The 21,622-nt window shown below is 37.1% G+C and overlaps 2 protein-coding genes across 2 annotated transcripts; one reads left to right on the top strand and one right to left on the bottom strand.

Annotated features, from left to right (window-relative positions):
- The first annotated feature begins 1,878 nt into the window (after positions 1-1,878).
- Positions 1,879-2,721, top strand: LOC145947716 (uncharacterized). Its single transcript, XM_083057493.1, has one exon. It carries the CDS (start codon positions 1,879-1,881, stop codon positions 2,719-2,721), a length of 843 nt encoding a protein of 280 aa, XP_082913619.1.
- A 13,528-nt stretch (positions 2,722-16,249) lies between these two features.
- Positions 16,250-20,448, bottom strand: LOC145947715 (uncharacterized). Its single transcript, XM_083057492.1, has 7 exons — positions 20,331-20,448; positions 20,071-20,256; positions 19,828-19,980; positions 17,331-19,064; positions 17,181-17,245; positions 16,379-17,029; positions 16,250-16,312 (listed from the first exon to the last, which is right to left on the bottom strand). The coding sequence occupies exons 1-7, from the start codon at positions 20,446-20,448 to the stop codon at positions 16,250-16,252; spliced, it is 2,970 nt and encodes a 989-aa protein (XP_082913618.1).
- Positions 20,449-21,622: the final 1,174 nt, after the last annotated feature.

Below are 21,622 nucleotides of genomic sequence, written 5' to 3'. Positions count from 1 at the left end.
GCTTGTCTGAGTCGTGGCTAAGGCCTGAAATTACCGATGATATGATCAGACTACCTGGCTACATCCTCTACAGGTGTGACAGACAGGGCAGAACCGGGGGTGGAGTGGCCTTCTATTTGTCAGATATGCTGCGCGCCAACGTTCTTGGAAGTTCTGCCGACTCTCCTATGTACAGACCGGAATTTATCATTGCTGAGATACTATCTAGGGATGCGGCTAGGGTACTGTTGGCGGTAGTCTATAGACCTCCCAACACAGGATATCTCAATGTATTTTTTGAAACATACTTGGAGATACAGGCTGGTTATAAACACTCTATTATCATGGGAGATTTCAATGCGGATATGTAACAGCACACATTCGACAGCCTACAACTCAGCACCTTCATTACTGCCTCCAACCTCTATCTTGTTCCATACGGCCCTACGCATCATCTCAGAGACTCTAGCACACTCTTGGACTTAGGGATCATCGATGACTCTGATAAGCTCACAGATTTTGAACAACAAGAGATCGCCTTTCTATCTACGCATGATCTCATCTACTTAATATATGATGTCAGAGTCGAGCGTCGACCGGCGAGATATGTAGTCTGCAAGGATTGGCAAAATTTCGATGAGGCCGCGTTCCTCACTGAAATCGAGGGTACGGATTGGACGAGCTTGCTGGTCTCTGACAGTCTGGATGAAAAGATTGAAATCCTAAATTCAAATCTATTGAATGTGCTCAATGCTCATGCGCCACTAAGGAAACGACATTTCAAGAACCTACCTGCCTTGTGGCTGACTGATGGTATCCGACTGGCGATGCGTCGGAGAAATATAGCCAGAAAAACATGGCGTAGAAAGAAAAATAGCCAAGACTATGACAGATTCAAGGCTCTACGCAACGAGACGCAGAGTCTAATACGCGCGGCCAAACGAGATTACTACATGCAACACTTCGTTAACATTAACAAGGCCAGTGAGGTATGGAACGGTCTGAGACATCTAGGGCTGATTAAAACACCTACTTGCGGAGTGCGTCTTTCAAACACAGTGGGAGAGTTGAGCGAGTTCTTCGCAGGCGGTGAAGCGGCATCGAATTTTGCGGACCAAGACTTCTCTCTTGGTGATCTAATCACTGGGACCTTCGAGGACACAAATTTTCACTGGAAATATGTGACGCCGCTCACTATTAGAAGGGCTATCTCTGGAACTACTTCAAATGCAGTTGGCTTAGATGGTATCTCGTTGAGGCTGGTTAAGATGGTACAGGACTTTGTTCTGCCCATATTGGAGCACCTGTTTCATTTCTCACTGACGAACGGAGTTGTCCCTACGGCATGGAAGTCGGCGCTCATCAGTCCGATTCCGAAAAATAAGAACCCTGCGATGGTGGAGCACTATCGGCCGATATCCATACTGCCCTTTCTGTCGAAGGCTTTGGAGCGTGTGGTCAGTGAGCAGATTCGCTGTTATCTTGAGGACTCCGGCCTCTTTGATCCCTGTCAGTTTGCTTACCGCTGTGGACACTCTACTCAGACTTGCCTAATTAGAGCACTCGATGACTTCAGGCATGCAGCGGATCGGAGAATGGTCACTGTGACGGTTCTTTTCGATTTCTCGAAGGCATTCGACAGAGTGGACCATCGAAGGCTCTTAGGGAAACTTAAATTATTGAACTTCTCGGACTCGGTAATGAAATGGATCCATTCCTACCTAACGGACCGGACTCAGGTGGTCAGGGATGCGTTTACAGGCGAGGAATCGCCTCCTTCCACTGTCAGGGCAGGAGTTCCTCAGGGCTCTGTCCTAGGACCTCTACTTTTTATCGTGTATATCGGACTTTTAACACGTCCTCAGATACTGTACATATAATTTTTACGCCGATGATCTGATGATCTATTACCACTGTGAGCCGAAGAGGTTGGCTGATGCTGTACGGACTGTTAACGAGGACATAGAAGCCATTATCAGATGGTCAACAATGAACAAACTTATCCTAAATCCTGGTAAAACTCAGGCAATAATCGCTGGCACCGCAAGATATATCAATACCATGGATATGGACTCTCTTCCCAGGATCAAGGTTGAAACTGCCTCTATACAGTACTTGGCGTCTGTTAAATACCTAGGCGTGACGATCACCAGTAATCTATCCTGGGAAAACCAGGTTACGAAAACAACGAAAAAGATTCGATCTGTACTGTATAGGCTTAAACTATACAAACATCTGCTTCCGGTCGAACTCAGATCTAGGCTTGTCTCTATCTTGTTTTTTCCGCATGTCGATTGCTGCTGCGCAGCCTTCACAGACGTGACATCGGAACAGAATTTAAAACTGTACAGGGCTACTAATGCATACATAAGATTTATTTTTAATGTTAGGGCCGACGCCCACATCACTCCATACTATGATCAACTTCGTATGCTCAAGATTGACGTGAGACGTATATTTTTTGTTGGATGTCAGCTCTATAATATACTGCAAACGAAACAGCCTGTTCTTCTCCATATTAATTTCAAATCACAGGGGCACTCTTCGGATCGAATCACAAGAATGTCTGAGGATGCTCTCATCCTGCCTGAATGCCGTACCGAACTATATAGACGTTCCTTTAGGCTTGCTTCGGTTAGACTCTGGAACGGTCTTTCCTCGACCATCAGAGAGGCTTGCACTATCACCGATTTCAAGCGAAAATTCTATAAGCATCTACTGGGCGGAGAGGCAGATGCGTAATATTCATATACGCACTCACGACTAACAGGACACATATAAATTACCATGTTAAAAAAAATCTGTTTTGTTTTTATTTTATCTTATCTTATTCTGTTTTATTTTTCTGTTAATATCTTTATTTTGCTTGTAATTATTTTTGTTTTTTAGAAACATTGTATTGATCTAATTATTGCGCTTGAGGGGACCCGGTCCCAGAGCGCACAATAAATAATGCTCTCTCTCTCTCTCTCTCTCTCTCTCTCTCTCTCTCTCTCTCTCTCTCTCTCTCTCTTCCTCTCTCTCTCTCTCTCTCTCTCTCTCTCTCTCTCTCTCTCCCTCTCCCTCTCCCTCCCCTCTCCCTCTCCCTCTCCCTCTCCCTCTCCCTCTCCCTCTCCCTCTCCCTCTCCCTCTCCCTCTCCCTCTCCCTCTCCCTCTCCCTCTCCCTCTCCTCTCCCTCTCCCTCTCCTCTCCCTCTCCCTCTCCCTCTCCCTCTCCCTCTCCCTCTCCCTCTCCCTCTCCCTCTCCCTCTCCCTCTCCCTCTCCCTCTCCCTCTCCCTCTCCCTCTCCCTCTCCCTCTCCCTCTCCCTCTCCCTCTCCCTCTCCCTCTCCCTCTCCCTCTCCCTCTCCCTCTCCCTCTCTCCCTCTCCCTCTCCCCCTCTCCCTCTCCCTCTCCCTCTCCCTCTCCCTCACCCTCTCTCTCTCTCTCTCTCTCTCCTCTCTCTCTCTCTCTCTCTCTCTCTCTCTCTCTCTCTGTGTGTGTGTGTGTGTGTCTGTGTGTGTGTGTGTGTTAGGTAATTATTTTATTATTTTTTATAATAATTATAAGATTTTATTCGCTTCCTTATTTTATATCGACAGTTATATACTTATGAAAGAAATAATAGTATCATAATAAGAAAGCATTGCATAATAAGAAAGTATTAGGAGTGAAAAGTGGCCCCGCATGCTCAGTATCTGGCTGGCATGCGAAAGGTCCCAGGTTCGAACCAACACACCCCATATGCCTGCTCGGGTACCAGTGGAAGAATGGAGACAAAGTTGATGAAAGAAGGGGGGAGAGCAGGATGAGTAAAAGAGATGGAAAAAGGAGGAAGGAGGAAAGAGAGGGGAGATAGAGAAAGGTGAAGAAGGAAGAAGAAGGAGAGAGTGGAAAGAAGGAGGGCAGTTCAAGAAAGCTGGAAGGGAGAATGGAGCCGGAGTGAGGAGGAGAGTAGGAAAAGGAGATGGAGGATTGCTCGGGGTTGTGGAGGAAAAGGGAGAGTGTTGGAAGACGGGCGGATGAATATAGTATATTGTATTATATTTATAAATTGTATTGTATATGGTAAAGAAGTGAGGGGGATTGTAAAGAGGTTTGAAAACGCTCGTCGTGAAAAGCGCCTTCAATCCCCAAGGGGACGAATAAAGAAATACATACATACATAAGAAAGTATTATTGTATTGCAAAATGTGTCTTGGTACTTCTTTTATAAGTATATATATTTATATAATAATATTTGTAACTATTACTTTCATATTATTTTACTTGTCATATTATTTTACTATTTCTTTTATAATAATGATATAATTATTTTCTTTCGTACGCAGCTGTCCTACTACTTTTTTTTATAAATTTACAATTGTTGATATAAATTAAGGAAGTCAATAAAAGCTAATAAATAAAGAGACAAATTATTAATATATATTTTTACAAAGAATATATATATATTTTTATATATTTATTATTTATATATATATGTTTTTTATATTAAAGAATTTATATATATCGCTCTCATAGCATTCATAGCATCATTATGAATGCTATTAGCTATCAAAAATGCACATCTTTGTTTTCTCTTTATATTATTTATTATTATTAGTTTATATTTGCCTTTTTATTTTATATCAATAATAATATTACGTACTTATAAAAGAAATAGTACGATGATAGCGTAGCAAGAAAGCAGTTATTATTAAGAAAGAAATAGTAAAATAGTAGCGTAACAGAAAATAATTACAAATATCATTATATAAATATGTATTTATGAAAGAAATAGAAGTATCTATATTTTGCAATGCTACACTACATACATGTGATATGCAATATTACATGTGATGTACTATATTTCTTTAATAATAACTACTTTTTTGTTATAGTATTATCTTATCTTCTTTTATAAATAAATAATTGTTGATATAAAATAACAAAAAATCAATAAAAGCTAATAATATTATAAATAACATAAAGAGAAAAGTCATAAAAATATGATACCACGTAGCACCATAACGAGTCATTTTTCTCTTTGTTATTAATTTTTGTATATTACTAGATATTATTTATTTTTTAATATAAAAATTTTATATCAACAATTAGATATTTATGAAAGAAATAGTTAGATGGTAGTGTGTAACAAGAAATTAGTTATTATTATAAAAGAAATATAGTCACATACATATGTGTAGTATTGAATATCACAAGTGCATATGTTATTGTTACGCTATCATTTTATTATTTTTCTTTGATAGTAATAACTACTTTCTTGTTACGCTACATACTACAATTTTTTCATAAATTTATAATTGTTAATATAAAATAAGGAAGTAAATAAAAACTATAATAAATAAAAACGTAATATCAATATGGTATGATTGGCTATGAGAACAATAGCGCGGTGTGTTAGGCGCGGTATATGTTTAAAAAAATTTTTTTTTAAAATTTTATTTAGATGTTTTGATACATATGAGACGTACGTTTCGGCTCTTTTTTTGAGCCTTCTTCAGCGCAACACAAAATTAACAGCGCATGAAATATCATTAAACAGTAATATATGGATTAAATTCGGTAAATTTAAGAGACCGCATGTTGGGGTGCAGTGAATGTCAAAGTGGTGTTCCGTTTCTTGACAAATAACCATAAATTATACTCTATGTGGCTGCATCTGAGGTTAAGGAATATTATTACCAATGGGTAATTTACAATAATTGGGGTACAATGTGCAAGTACTAAAGATAACTTACAAAATAAAAACTTGGTAGCCATATCAGCGAAGCACCATCAATATTCGAATTAGACATCGATTCGACCGCAACGCAAGGTGGTAATGTACTAATCGAACTTAACGATGCATACTTCCAAGTTCGTTTTGCACAAAAACAGATTTTGAAGATTTCTAAGAACCTGTATCGTCACGTTCCAAGTTATATTTGCAATTCTTTTTTCTCCAAACAGACGGGACTACTATTCACTTATCACAACAATCAGTTTTTAAGATTTGACAAAAAATTTAGATTTCTACTGACCAAGAAAACAATTATAAATAAAAACATCAAAACAATTCAATATTTTTGTTGGTTCAATAATAATAACAAAAACTTCGACTTTGGCTTTAAACCGTTGACTGCATCTACAAATAACGACTAATTAATAACATATATTAAGTTAGACCCTACTATGTTTAATAATGACAAACAATCCTTTACAGACATAAAAAATAAATGGTTCATCAACTTATCGTCTATCGCTATTCCAAAAAATATCCAAAGTATATTACAACTGGGAGAAAATTTTAATTTCCCAATTACAGATACCACTAAATTAACAACTGAATTTATTAAAAGTATAGAAAACAATCTTAGGAAAATCCCACACACAAATCGAACGGAAATAAGACACGAAACTACACGCATCATTAATGGCCTTCCATCATACAATTTTCCAAAAAACAAAATTAATAACTATCTCATGAATTCAGTTTCCTTCACAAAAAAATTTTTAAAAGAACATCGGAACTTAATTATAACACGCGCAGATAAAGGGAGCGTTACGGTAGCCCTCGATAAAGATAAATATCATGAAAAAATAAACACAATGCTTAATGATAAAGACACATGAGGTTTTTAAAAGAAGTCCGATTAGTAAGCTAACAAAAAACTTACGTGATATTTTGACAAGATGGAAGAAGGCGGATTACATTACCAGGGCTACATATGCGTATCTATATTGTAGTGATGGGATTTTACCTAGGGCTTATGGGCTCCCAAAAGTACACAAATAAAACTGCCCTTTTCGGATAATAGTATCATCTTTAGACAGTCCGTTATATAATTTAGCTTCATTCATTCAAAAAATCATGTACACTAATTTCCCGAAATCTAGTAGCCATATTTCTAACAGCTTGGAAGCAGTGAATAAATTATCCAATACATTTATCAACGACAACATGAAGTTAGTATCTCTAGACGTTATATCTCTTTTCACAAATATCCCCATAGATTTGGCAATGGACAGCATTTCAAATAGATGGCTTTTTATTGAGCATAAATGTTCTATCCCACAAAATGAATTTTTATTAGCAGTTAGATTTATATTGGACTCAACCTTTTTTGTATTTGACGAAGTGATTTATAAGCAAACGTTCGGAACACCGATGGGCTCTCCACTTTCTCCGATCATTGCGGATATTGTTCTGCAAGATCTGGAAAATAAGGCCTTGGAAACACTTAAATTCACACCGGGTTTCTTCCTTAGATATGACATCGTACTTACTTTACCCTCCTCTGAATATAATCACACTCTAAATACATTCAACTCCTTTCATCCGCGCCTCCAATTTACGATGGAAATAGAAGTGAAAGGCATTCTGAACCTTTTGGATTTGACGCTCATTTTAAATAATAACTATATTAATTTTGACTGGTTCCACAAAAGTACGTTCTCAGGGAGAATTTAAATTTTAATTCACAACACCCGACGTGCCAAAAACGGGGAACTATAATAGGTTTAGTGGATAGAGCAATCTCCTTGTCTCATCCACGTTATCATCAGAAAAACTTGGAATTATGCATCAAAGTTTTATTAATGAATGGCTATCCTCTTAACTTTGTTTTTGAAACGATAGATAATCGGCTACATACTATATTTAAGAAAAAATACGATAATAAAGATAACATCATTTGTAAGCAGAGCGAGGAACAAGAGTTATTTTTCGTCATACCGTATGTCCACTCTATTTCGGAAAAATTCAAAAATATCGCTGAAAAAATAAATCATAGAATTGCATACACTGGCCTTAATAAAATGAATAACATCATTAAGGTCCACAAAGACCCTCTCAAAAATAATAACAAATGTAACGTTATTTATAAAATAGACTGTAAAAATTGTGAAGCGTCTTATGTGGGCCAAACGAGTAGACAATTACAGACGAGAATTAAAGAACATCACAATCATATAAGGTGGAACTCTGGAAATCGCTCTGTCATTACCGAGCACAGACTAGAATTTGACCACGATTTTAAATGGGATGATGTGCAATTATTAGACAAGGAACCCATATTAGCAAAGCGATTAACTTCTGAAATGTTGTCCATCAAGAGACAAGAAAATAGCATAAATTTACAAACGGATACAGAACTTTTGCCAGATATTTATTTAACTTTAATTAATAAACTTTCTAAAATATAATAAAAACAATACACAGTGTCGACATAGTTGCATAATTATAAGTAACTATAATGCGATAATTGTGTTCATTTTGAAGCTATTCTCAGTGTTAAATCTTACTTCAGAAGAAATTTTATTTCAATTTACTTGTTAATTTTACAGTAGGATTATATGGCTTGCCATTTTATGTCAACACACGCTTTTTCATATTATTTTTATTACACTTTTAAAGTCTTTGTTGACCTTTTTAGATATTTATTATGTTTAGTGTACTGTTTGATACCGTTTGGGTTAACTCTGTATGGCCGAGATAATAGATTAGTACATTACCACCTTGCGTTGCGGTCGAATCGATGTCTAATTCGAATATTGATGGTGCTTCGCTGATATGGCTACCAAGTTTTTATTTTGTAAGTTATCTTTAGTACTTGCACATTGTACCCCAATTATTGTAAATTACCCATTGGTAATAATATGCCTTAACCTCAGATGCAACCACATAGAGTATAATTTATGGTTATTTGTCAAGAAACGGAACACCACTTTGACATTCACTGCACCCCAACATGCGGTCTTTTAAATTTACCGAATTTAGTCCATATATTACTGTTTAATAATATTTCATGCGCTGTTAATTTTGTATTGCGCTGAAGAAGGCTCAAAAAAAGAGCCGAAACGTACGTCTCATATGTATCGAAACATCTAAATAAAATTTAAAAAAAAATTTTTTTAAACATATACCGCGCCTAACACACCGCGCTATTGCTCTCATAGCCAATCATACCATATTGATATTACGTTTTTATTTAAGTAGAGCGTTTGAATGATAATTTTCTTTGTCATTTTATTTTCACATATAATAAATAACGTAGAGACAGTTATAAAAAATTTGCATTTTTATATATTTTGATAGCTCATATAGCGCTCATAGCACTATTATCAGTAAAAAATACATATTTTTTACGATCTTCTTTTTACATTATTTATTATTATTAGCTTTTATTAGCTATCAAAATTGCATATTCTTCTGAGATTGTTCTCTTTACGTTATTTACTTAATTACAAAAAAAGTGATATAATCCCAAACTTACCTTTTTAAAAAAAGGTAAAAAAAAGGTGCCAAGTACACGCACCAGTGAAAAACTGGAATATGTGCCAGTAAAAAATTAAAGTCGCAAATCTATATAGAATCTAGAGATATCCTATACAAAAATAATGTTATCAAAAAAAAATTGCGCCAAGTGAAAATAGAAACTTATACCAGTGTAAAATTAAAGTTGCAAACCTATATAGAATCATATTAATTATAGACCTCGTTTCCGATTACAAAGCTATGTAGAATCGTAATCTATAAAAATATTTTAATCAAAAAAGACTGTATAAATAAATATAAATATAAAATTTTATACAAAAATTAGGAATTAATACAAATAAAAAAATTAAAAAATTTTTATTTAAAAAACTTGGCGCTGCTAACCTAAATAATATACTAAAATTAATTTAAAACATGTATGCTTGAAATTTAGCAGCGTCAACTTTTTTAATAAAAATTTTTTTATTTTTTTATTTGTATTAATTCCTAATTTTTGTATAAAATTTTATATTTATATTTATTTATACAATCTTTTTTGATTAAAATATTTTTATAGATTACGATTCTACATAGCTTTGTAATCGGAAGCAAGGTCTATAATTCTATATAGGTTTGCAACTTTAATTTTACACTGGTATAAGTTTCTACTTTCACTTGGCGCAATTTTTTTTTATATCATTATTTTTGTATAGTTTATATACACGTATGCATACATAAATAATACATATACATATATAATACGTATTTTATTTGATACAGTGGATTATTGTAAAAATAAATTTTATTATAAAAATAATGAATAAAACATTTTCGGGAAAAATGTTTCATATCAAAGTTGTAAGGTGTCGAAGGAGGACGATATCGTGATTTAAAATTGTTCTTGATTGGCGTTTTTCTAAGATATTTAGAGGTCAACTTAGTTTTTTTAAATAAAGCTACTTTATTTTTATTATATTATTATATTTTATTATATTTTTATTATATATAAATCGAATCCTCACAATATTCAATATAAAAAGTTATAAAATGGTTGAAAAATGAAAACTTTACGAGATATTTTATAATTTTGATATAATTACATAAACTATGAAATATATCTCATATAATATTCATTTTTTTGATAATCTTACCTCTACTTATGCACAAAATAATGAGAAATAAATTGCTGTAAAAAAATACATATAGTTGTTTTCAAGAGAAAGTATGTAAATTGAAATTAGAAACTACATATTTTTTCCTTGAAAACAATTATGTTTTCTTTACACCAATTTTTTTCTTTATCTTGTGCATAAGTATTGAGGTAAAATTATTGAAAAATGAATATTTTATGAAATGTAGGGGGGTTAGAGGGGATCTTTGGAATTAAAAATCTCGAATTGAGATTGTTCCTTAATAAAGTCTTGGCGGTGTACCAAGCAAAATGTGTGCCCCGTGCACAATTAGTTAATTCCAACGAAAAATTAATTTTCGTTGGAATCGACGCACCGACATCCGCGTACGGCTCGAATAGCCAATCTATTCCCGATTTATATTTTATGAAATATTTCATAGTTTATATAAAATTATATCAATTATAAAATATCTTGTAAAGTTTTCATTTTTTAGCCATCCTATAACTTTTTATGTTGAATGTTGCAAGAATTCGATTTATAGGTATTGTTCGGAGACTTGCAGAAGGTTTCTGAGATGGAATATTTCCGACGGCGGCTAGTACAACCCTTTCAGAAGGCTCGGTCGTTAAGGTACAGAAGTAGTTAGTTAACAACTCAGACTTTTTATTTTAGTTTGAAAGTATACAGAAATTGGAATGTAATGTTTAAGTGAGTGAGTCAAGCTCGGCAGACTTTCGTCGATAAAGTGAATTTTCAGAGAATTCGGAGCGGTCTTATAATCAGTCGGGTTGACGAGCTAGAGCCTGAGATGCGATCGCGTCAAAGTGTGATTCGCCGAAATTAAGCACGTGACTCAATGTAGGCGGAACATCAACCTGTGCGGGTTACGCCGTATTGTTATCATCGGCGCAATTTCGGATGACAGAGAGAGAGAGGATCGCTCGCAAAGTTGACCTTTTCTCGGGGAAGCGAATTTATATCCGAGTGTCATAAACATTGTATCGTTCAATTTATTGGGTATAATTAAAGACGCGTTGTCTTGAACTATAGCGATTTTACAAAGAAAAGAAACAGGAACATAACAATTAATTATTTAAGAATAATAGAAATTAGATCGGGGACGCTTGATTGTACTTATTCGAAGTACAGTATCCAAACAGGTATTATACAAATAATATAGTTCAATTAAAAAAACTAGGTCTAAATATAATTAAAAAATGCCGCTCAAGAACATTATTCACGATATTGTCCCCCTTCGAAATCTTACAATTTTTATATGAAACATTTTTTCCGAAAATGTTTTATTTTTGTGATAATCTCTACTGTATCAAATAAAATACCTTGTATATATTATATATACATATATATGTATTATTTATGCATATATGTATGTGCATAATACATATATATAACTGGATATTATAATGTAACGTTCTAGTAAATTACAATCTAACAGTTCGTTTTTTTCTAATCGATATAATCGACGGTTATATACTATAACAATGTATTATTTAGATAAACATTATAGGTATATATATTTTTGATTGTATAAATAAATATTTATATATAATAGAAATTTATAAACGCAATATACGTTCACATATATGAATAATTGTGTTCAAACATGTATGTACACGCATCGGCAGGAATGGTGTCCGGCGTCTTACACGTATTCGCACACATCTAACGCCGGACACCATTCCTGCCGGTGCGTGTACATATAATAAAGGCAGACACACATATGATATACTGTTATCTATGCGCTTCGATATTTTTTGATATGCATACGAAGCGATAGTACAGTAGAAATAATATATGATGTCTTTTGAACATATTGAACACAATTTTTATTTGCTTTTTTATTGCTCTTTTAATATGTATAACGCTGTCGGTATGACAGAACTAAAATTATCAACAATTTTAGTTCCGCTCAGATGAGGGCGCAAACCCGTCGGAGTTCGGCCGTAGCTTTAGGATCCCCTTAATCGTTTATTTTTATCTTAAAGCGAAATTAATGTGTGAATATTGGTCTACATTGTATGCAAAAATACTAGAAGTTTTTGCTGTTGCCATCATTTTTTAACGTAAGAGATTATTAGTTTCTTTAATTGAGAAATGATTGGAATGCCGAATAATGCACAAATGTTGCGGTTCGATGATACAGGAGAAAGGATCGATAACAGAAGGGTGAAATGCTACGAAAAGCTCGCAGAGACGAAAGGGGATGTGTTTATTTCAGTCTCGCAATCGACAATTAATTACTATATATCTGTAATAGTTGAGACGCGCACAAATTTGGATATTTGGTTCTGAAAACCATTTATCAAAGCGCTTATATTTTATCATTGAACTTTTTTTTTTTTTTTAAGAGGAAGAGAGAAATATAATATTTATCAAAGAATCCTAGTCTCGTTAAAATTTGGCCGGGGAATTTTCGAATAATGGCTCTCTCTATGTGTGTACATTTTTTTCTATGCGGTTTCGTTGGCTTCGCGGGTTCACAAAGAATCCTTTTGTGATGCTCCGAGAGGGAGAGAGTTAATTACGTGTCTCTTACGCATAAACACACAAGCGACGTCAAGAGCGACGTTTTAACGGAAGACGAACGAGTTTTCCAAATTGAAACAGAACGTAAATTTTAAAGCGAGATTCCTCAAGGCTATTTATCAACGAAATTAAGAGATCGCTCTCCGGCTAAACATTTATTAAATTAAATTCAACGCAGACACAATTCGATCATCGGAAATGTATCTCGACAGGAAGTCTTCGAAGGACTTCACATTCTCAAAATATCTTCGCGCAACGTAATAACTAGTATACAATTGTGTGTTGCAACTGTTTACTTTCTGAGGAGTGCGATTCTTCTCCTAACAGGAAAAAAAGAATAATTCAATTTCCGCTCTTCTCTCGTGCAGCATGAAAGGGAAAAAAGTTTCGCCTTATGAAAACTGCGAACACTTCAGAACTACCAGAATTGTAGAGAAATCGATTTATATACGAGTTGATGAAAACGCCGAGATATTCTTTCATCTCGTGTTAATACTGTGCTATAGCAATAACAATCTTTAAATTGTTATCCGAATTCAATACTTGTCGAATTCAATATATCGAAAATTATTTATTTGATTATACGCGCATTTTATCAGCGCATATGCATATAAATTAGCATGTCGGAGTATCCTCCACGTGTATTAGCTGCAATCGCTATCAATCACGAGCCGATTGGAGCGAGACTCGAGCTTGTTGTATGCCCGGGCGTACGTAAATCGTCGGAAAATTACGGCTTGCCGTTTATAATTACGTTATTTGGTATTCGTATACGTCCGCATAACAATCATCCGAACAATGTGTGCATCCGAACAATAGTATCTAGGATCAGGAGGTCATCATGAAAATTGAATCTTGGATTCTATGAAGCTGTGTACTTTTCACAAGTGTCGGAGATTAACGAATTTATCAATTAATCGTATATTTTATAGGTAATTTATGTCGTAAAATTTATTATTATATTAGGAATTCTTCTACACGCGCTGAACATGCGATATATTATTAACCCTTCAATACATAATTTTTCACCCTTCCATCAATGTCTGGATATCAACTGCTTTCTTTTTATTTTTGACACATTGTACAGCGACAATTTCTTTATAACAGCTGCTGGATTTTTTATATTTAAGAGGTTTCCGAATACACATTTAATATTTAAAATTGTTTAGGGTATCCGTTCATTGACAGAAGGGTTAAACTTGGTTTGCAAATAATTTCTTAATTTTGATGAGACATTCAATAATCTTGCGACGTAAATTTTGTAGAAATATATATCGGTGACGTGAACGCGTTACACCATATCAACATTAGCCTTGCTCAAACTAAACTACTTGATCGATGTGCTTTACGCGGAGTACATTTGAAAGCACACTACATATAGATCAGGCATGAAAATTTAGTGAGCAAACGAATAAAACAATGGGTATCAACGAGGAGAAGTTATACGGGGGATGTTGAAAGAAAAGTATAGAGAAAGAGGAGAGGGAAGGATGGAAGGGGAAGTAAGAAATCTTGCGGACGCCTCTCATTCGCGTGCAATCGAATCACCAAGACGGTTTCTCGGCCAACCTTTTGTTCGAAAGCGTATAGCTTATCAGGGAATACTTTAAAAGGTTGGGTCAATCCTTTGCCATTTAAAAGAGAAACGAAGAGCCTGTTTTGTATCCGGAAAGCGGACTTATTCCACTCGTATTTATATAGGGTGTATTTCGGACATTTAGCAAGGCCGGCACGTATCCCCACTCTCTTTCTCTTTCTCCTTGGTAAGCACATCGAATTTACCGTCGAGATTATCGGGTACACGAAGCCCACTACGTGTAAGCCATTTTTTCCGAGGATCTGAAGGGAAAATGCCAAGTATCATCTCTGTTTTTCATTCTCGATTCCGCGTACGTTCCGCGAGAAAAAATCTAGGAAATGCGTGTTGCGAGAATTTTTTTGTTAAATTAATTTAACGCGCTTATACAAATATTATCCCCATACTGCTACTTGAAATTGGGCCACTGTTTCTTAATCTAAGGGAGTAACAACTTTGTCGATGAGACTACGTCAACTCGACTATACAAGAACTTCCCCTTTCTAAGCGCATTAATGTAGATTAGTTGGAAGATGCTGATATCCTTATAGCTATTTGAAAATCTGCGTCTACATCTGGATAATCTATTCATATGAAGAAGATAAATATTTATAAAATAATGTTCAAATATTTTAATATTTTTAAAATAATTTTGAATGATATATTTCATATGATAGTTCATTGTTTATACGAGATAAAAGAATGTATGTATGCATATGTGTGTGTCTGGACAACATTTGCATTTACTTATATTATTTTTTTGTCGTAATATAATTAAACTGGTCTTTAATGTACGAGAAGTTTTAATGTTGTCATATATTTTAAATATTATAATTGTCGTGAGCTTGTACAAATTTATTTTGAAGGTGTTCAATTTTGAGCAATTTATAAGTCGATGAATTTTAATTATGAAGTCGCTGTGTTGTTTTTTATCGTTGTCATATTTAAGGCGGATAGTAGTAGTATGTCAGCTATAGCGGGTCAAAACAAACCCCCACCACTCGACCACTGGCGCCGACCCCCCACCACTCGGTCACTGACGCCGGTTTTTAGTCGGATAAGTCAGGATTCCCCGCTGGTTTTCGATTAGATAAGACAGGGTCACACCTCATATCTGGTAGCGATATTATTATTAGTGATAATGAAGCACTTAAAAGTTAAACAATAGAAACAAAGGTCGGTGACGGCGTGATGAAAAAAATAACAAAATTATCGCACGGTTGAAGATTACAATAGAGCTTTACGAGAGTGTTTCGCTGTTAAAAGGAAAAAGGGAAAGAGTGGAAAGAAAATACTGGACAATTTAAATAAAAAAAAGACACATTTATTCATGGTGATTTTACAAAAGTCAATATAGTTATTATAAGTATATACATAAAGTTTAAAATGTGTTAAATATGTTTCTCGCGAAGAAAAATTTTACAAAATAAATGTGCGATTAATCGATCATTAACTTATTACACTTAAAATTGCGGGAGAAAGACGTTTCATAAATTTTCATTTTATTTTACAATTATTTTAAAGTTATTACTAATACTATATACAAATACTTAACTATTACAATATTTCCAATTGCTTAAACCTAATAAATGTAAAAAATATTTGTAATCTATTTGAAAAGAAAGACGGAAGACTGAAAAAATACGAGAGAAAAGAATATTATTCCGATGGTAAATAACCGTGTGGAACTGAATAACGGCTATTGATAAATCTACGTTTTACTAATACGCATATTTTCGTCGCGTCCCGCGTTACAATTTCATGAAACGCAGTGCGCCGAATGGCGCTAAAACGCAGATTTATCGATGTCTCATCTTCTTCTTCTTCTTCGTCATCTTCTTTTTCTCGTGTTTTTTCTCGCACTAATAACAATTTTTTAATACTATTAAAATTAACACGTCGCGAGTTCTCGTAATTCAGAGTTATACCTTTAACTTTGCAAGTTTCATGTATACGTCCGTCTGATGTTCGTACAATGTAGGCGTAAAATTTCGGACCGCCGGACACAAACTCCTCGATGTAGCTACCATGACGTAGCTTTCGAGTTCGTCGGTCATATCGCCTAGAAAATTGCCTGTACTCGGTTCGTACTCATTTGGATTTCCTGTGCTTACGCAAGAATCGGTATCGTAATATAATACACGACGATCTAAACGTTCCAAATATTCATACAATTTTAGTCGTGCCTGTGCAGTCGTGTATGCGGCTATCACGACGTTAGTTATCGGTGAGGGTACGACAGCCTCTCGTCGCTTTCGCCACGAAACATATATTACCTCGTCGTTTACAGGTAATATATCGGATATCTCGTGTTCGGGACTTGTTAATAATGTCATTAAATGCTGTTGGGTTTTAACGACTTCGGTATTTGGCAAATTGGAACGCTGGCCAAATTTTCCCCAAAATGAATTTAACCAAAACTTTGCGACCGAGCGTAAACCGGGATTCCGCGCGATGTTATGCTTATCGAGAACGATATCTTCGGTTTCCTCATACTCCCGTAGGTATCGCTCTTTCCCGTAGGTAACGTCGTCGTCATCCCCGCATTCGCTCGGCCACCCACTTACTTCCTGTTTAAGCTGCAAAAATGTGTTTATATATTTAGCGAACAATCCGCCCTGACGTGTTTCGCGATTGTATCGACTAATTTTATATTGTCAAATTTCATTTACTTTTGTCACGAGATAACCCTTTTCGACGGCCTTGCGTAATTTGCAGACACCCACGTACCCTCGAATTCGCGTTCGCTAGGACGCTTGTGCGTACAAGCCGTCTGTGATAATGTTTCGCAGCAACTGCGACATAAGGCGAATAACAATTTTCCGTGCGCTCGATACGGGAGTAGCGGGTGAAATAAATCGCGTAGTGGAAGTACCGTACAACGTACGAGGCCTTTGACCGAGTCAAAATTATAATTCGGAGCTGATCCGATTAAAGCGGAGCATTCATCGCCGACATAAATATCCGGATGGCCGATAGGAAAAGCTCCCATCTTCAATACATACGGGTACAAAGAACATACGTCCACGTAACGTATTTTCTCAGCACCCGTGACTTTGTAAAGGGTCGCAATATTTCCCGTACGTCCACCGAAAAATGCGTCACGAGGATCGAGCGGTGCTGTTTCCACCATCGGATGACTCTCGAGAAATTCACGCATTTCGCGATTATCCCTCATTTCTCGATCGAAGGCACACTCCCACTTTTCCGTCACTAAGTATCCCCGTTGTCGAAGTCGCCACGTGATTGCGAGAGTTCGTTCGTATCGCGAGTTGATCGTGTCACCACGTTCCGTAGCCGACGAAAGAGACTTATCACGATTTATCGGGAAGCAAGTCGCACACCCGTGCCAAAAACAGCCGTGGAACTGTAGAACGTAGCGCTGTGTCGTCGCCTCCACCGACGTTTCATAATATCCGTCGACGAGCGTTCCATCAATCGTGCGATATTCTTGCCCACGCCCCGCGTGGTTTATCGGATGGTCTAGTTCACGCTCCATCCATATTAACCATTGCAGAGCTTTATGTGAATGATTATTCGTTTTCCTATATCCACCGCGAGGAATAACTCCTATTTTATTTTCGCGCAAAAAGTTTTTACGAAAAACCGTCATACACGTCGTGGCAATAGTCGTGCATTCTTCGAATGGACATACATTACCGCGGTCAATGAAAATTTTTCTAAATGCTATACACGCTTGTCGAAGAATATCAACGTCGGTACGGCAATAACGCACAATCTCGCGTTGAAAATCGAATATTACTTTCTTTTGCATCATTTCGGTGTGCCATGCAAGAAAGCGTTCGCGTATTTCTGTCTTCATATTTTCAGGTGAATAATAATGCACGGCGGGTAATGATCCGACATACGATTGATTTTCGACAGTGTTAAATAAATGTGGAAAAATTCCTTTATCCGACGTATTCTTCAGCCCGAAAGCCTTCGGTAGCTCGGATAATCGCATCGGCATATAATTAATACTGTCGATGAACTTCGTATGTCCTATCGTTAATACCATAATTTTCGTACCGTTCAAAATTATTTTCGGTTCCAGGTTATTCCGATTTTTAACTATATGTTGTAGAATAAATTGCGCGTCGAACGCTTTCGCATTATGTGCTATGCATATGATCTTCTTGAAACATTTCGTCCTTCGCGTTGCGAAATCTACGAATTGTTTCACCGGATCATGACGAAATACGAACTCTCGCACACCACACCATCGACAGCGCACGGATATATCGTTGTTTTGCGCGCAAGTTTCGCAAATTTGTTGCGCGATGCAAAGTGTCGAAACGTGTTTTTTTACGTACATCGTGCTTTCGAACGTCTCGTCCTGCCGCGTTTCAAAGTCGTAAAACACGAATGCGACGCGTTCTTTTCTACGTTCATATGCAGATTTGTTCGCTCCCACGTTATCAATTAAGTCTTCTTCTTCCTCCTCGATGTTAATTGTCATCGTCGCATCTATCGCCGGCAGCGATGTCGACGTCGATGGTCTGACAGTGTAATTAACATCGACACGAAGAGGTTGCATATAGCATAAATGATTTTGAGGTTGCGACGAACGACATAATCTGCAGTAAGAAACGCCGCATTCATGCTTCTCATTCACTTTAATTATTTTCCCACATTTATCGCAAAAACGTATCATGCTGCAAATACTTGAGGGTGATCTACCGTTATATGATTTCTGACTACGATGACGTTCGAAACACGATGAACCATAAAACGACCGATTGCACACGTCGCATTTTACGATTTGCGTATCAGAATAATCGCACGACGGCACGGCAAAACAACGTGGACATTTATTCGAACATCGGTGACCGTTTTGTTTCAAAAACATACATTGCACGCTGCGCAATAATTACGAGAACCGGCGGCGGCTTTTAAATTTAATATAGGATTGTAATGACGTGAATTCTCGTAATACATAATATTTAATCGCCGAGTGGATTTGCGTCCAAGAGAAGCGAGTATCGCTGTACCGTCGTACAACGGTTTCTCGCCGCGACCAAAAGTACTAAAATTATATACAACGATCGCGATATTGTCAGCGGCAAGATATCGTTGGAAGCCCTCGATTTCGTGTATCCCGCATCCCTCTTCAGACATTATCACACCGGCATTTCTCGTTAATAGCGCAGCTCATTCGCGTTGAACACCGAACTCGAGTGTCTTACTGTATTCCACTTATCGTGTAATTCTCCTGTTCGTATGTTACCGCGTGCGCAGTAAGTTTGCGCTACTACGAGGGAGCGAGGGAAACACAAATTATCGGAATTAGTTATTTCGACTATCGAGCGTTTCGCGATATCTTCACACGTTAATACGTTACGTCCACGACCCGAAGAAACTGTGATATTAAAAATACGCACGTTAAATTGTTCGGCGATATCGAGACCTCCCGCGCTCTGCGCTACCGAACTTACAAGACCCCAAATATCCTCGTGAGTCAAGTCATGCACCGGCCGAAAGGATAAACCAGCGGGACCATGCGATAAATTCGGTGAATCGAACGTTAATCCTACATAATCACCCGGTGAATTCGCACGAATTTATCGCAAACGCGTGAATTTCGCGAAAAGCGTTTTCCAAAAACGATAAATATCCCCACCTTCGGGTAGCGGACGTATCGCGAAACTCGCTTCTCTTCCAATTACCCCGAATCTCCTAAATCGACGCGCATTTTCCCCTAGCAAATTTACATGCATAAAATTATTGCCGACCTGTTGGTGCTGTTGTTGTGGCTGTTGTTGCGAATGTTGATGATGATGCTCCTCCTCTTCACTCCCTTCCGTCACTGGTGAATTTATATTGTGATTATCCTCTTCATCCTCCTCAGTAGATGGGCCACTATAGCGAGTCAAAACAAACCCCCACCACTCGGCCACTGGCGCCAGAGGGGCGTGGCTAGACACGGCTTTTCGATCGCTGATTGGTCTATTTGTTTATTGGGGTCATTAGACCCAGGGTTCTGATAGGCTCTGTCCATAGTGGCCCAGCATTCTGATTGGCTGATTTTTTTTGGAAAGATGGAGGGTGAGTAGGGAGGGTTTTGGAAAAAGCCGACAAAATGGCGATAAAAATCGAAATATAGCGAAGCCGGCGTGGGGGTTTATGACACCCCGACCGTCTATGATAGACTCTAACTATAGTGGCCCGGCACGCTGATTGGTTGATTTTTGTATTTGGTGGGGAAGGGGGAGAGCGGACAGGGTTTCTGAAAAAAAGCCGACAATATGGCGATAAAAAATCGAGGTATAGCGCTGCCGTCATAGAGCGGTTGGTCCCCGGTGATCGTGTATAGCGCTGAAAAAAGATAAATAAAAAACGCACTAATTTCGGTTGACCGTCGTTACTCGGCGTCGCATTGACGGGTAGCGTCGGCATCGTCGCTAATAAAGAAAACAAAAAGATATACAAAAAGTACATGCGGCTAGCCTCCGCTTTGAATTTAGGCTAATTATCGTCACCACGGGTAACAAAAAGAGGCCTAATAGAAAACACGTGCATTCGAGTTCGCATTCTAGTGACGCTACGTAAAGGTTTTATTGCTGAAAAAAATAAAAAAAGTACAAGCGGTTAGTGCCCGCTTACAATTTCGGCTAATCGCTTCAGCGCCGCGTTGTCGGATATTATCGACACCTCGGGTAACAAAAGGAGGCCTAATAGAAAACACGCGCATTCGAGTTCGCATTCTAGTAAACGATACGTAGTGTTATAGCCCGAACTATAACCAGTAGTTATTAGAAATTAGAATTTACTGAATATCTTTATAGAATACTGTAAAACATTTTTGCTTATAAAAGAGCGCTCTCGACAAACGCTCGTCGCGTGAAAACGCTAACGCAGCGAGACACACGCGAAGCACCGGAAACCGCGAGATGCAAGCGAAGACCTGCGACTTCAACCTGCTTCGCTTGCAGTTAGAACAAAAACGCGTGAATATTACTAACCAATCAGAGACCTGTTTCCAAGGACCTTTCCCGAAAGAAATCCAAGAAACAAAGAGGATATAGGACGGAGAGCCCGCCCGCGAAGGCAGTCTCGAATAAAACTCCTAAACATCAAGACGGAGTCGCTAATAAGAATCAGGACGAGAACTCATGGAACATCAGGACGAGACTCACTAATAAAAATCTGAATCATTAAGAAAAATTACTAAT

Source organism: Prenolepis imparis, unplaced genomic scaffold (genome assembly GCF_030444845.1).
Source record: "Prenolepis imparis isolate NDT839.2.m4 unplaced genomic scaffold, iyPreImpa1.0 SCAF_126, whole genome shotgun sequence".
In the NCBI taxonomy this organism is placed as follows: domain Eukaryota; kingdom Metazoa; phylum Arthropoda; class Insecta; order Hymenoptera; family Formicidae; genus Prenolepis; species Prenolepis imparis.
The sequence above is the reverse complement of the archived record's forward strand: the minus strand, read 5'-3'. Positions and strand labels throughout refer to the sequence as shown.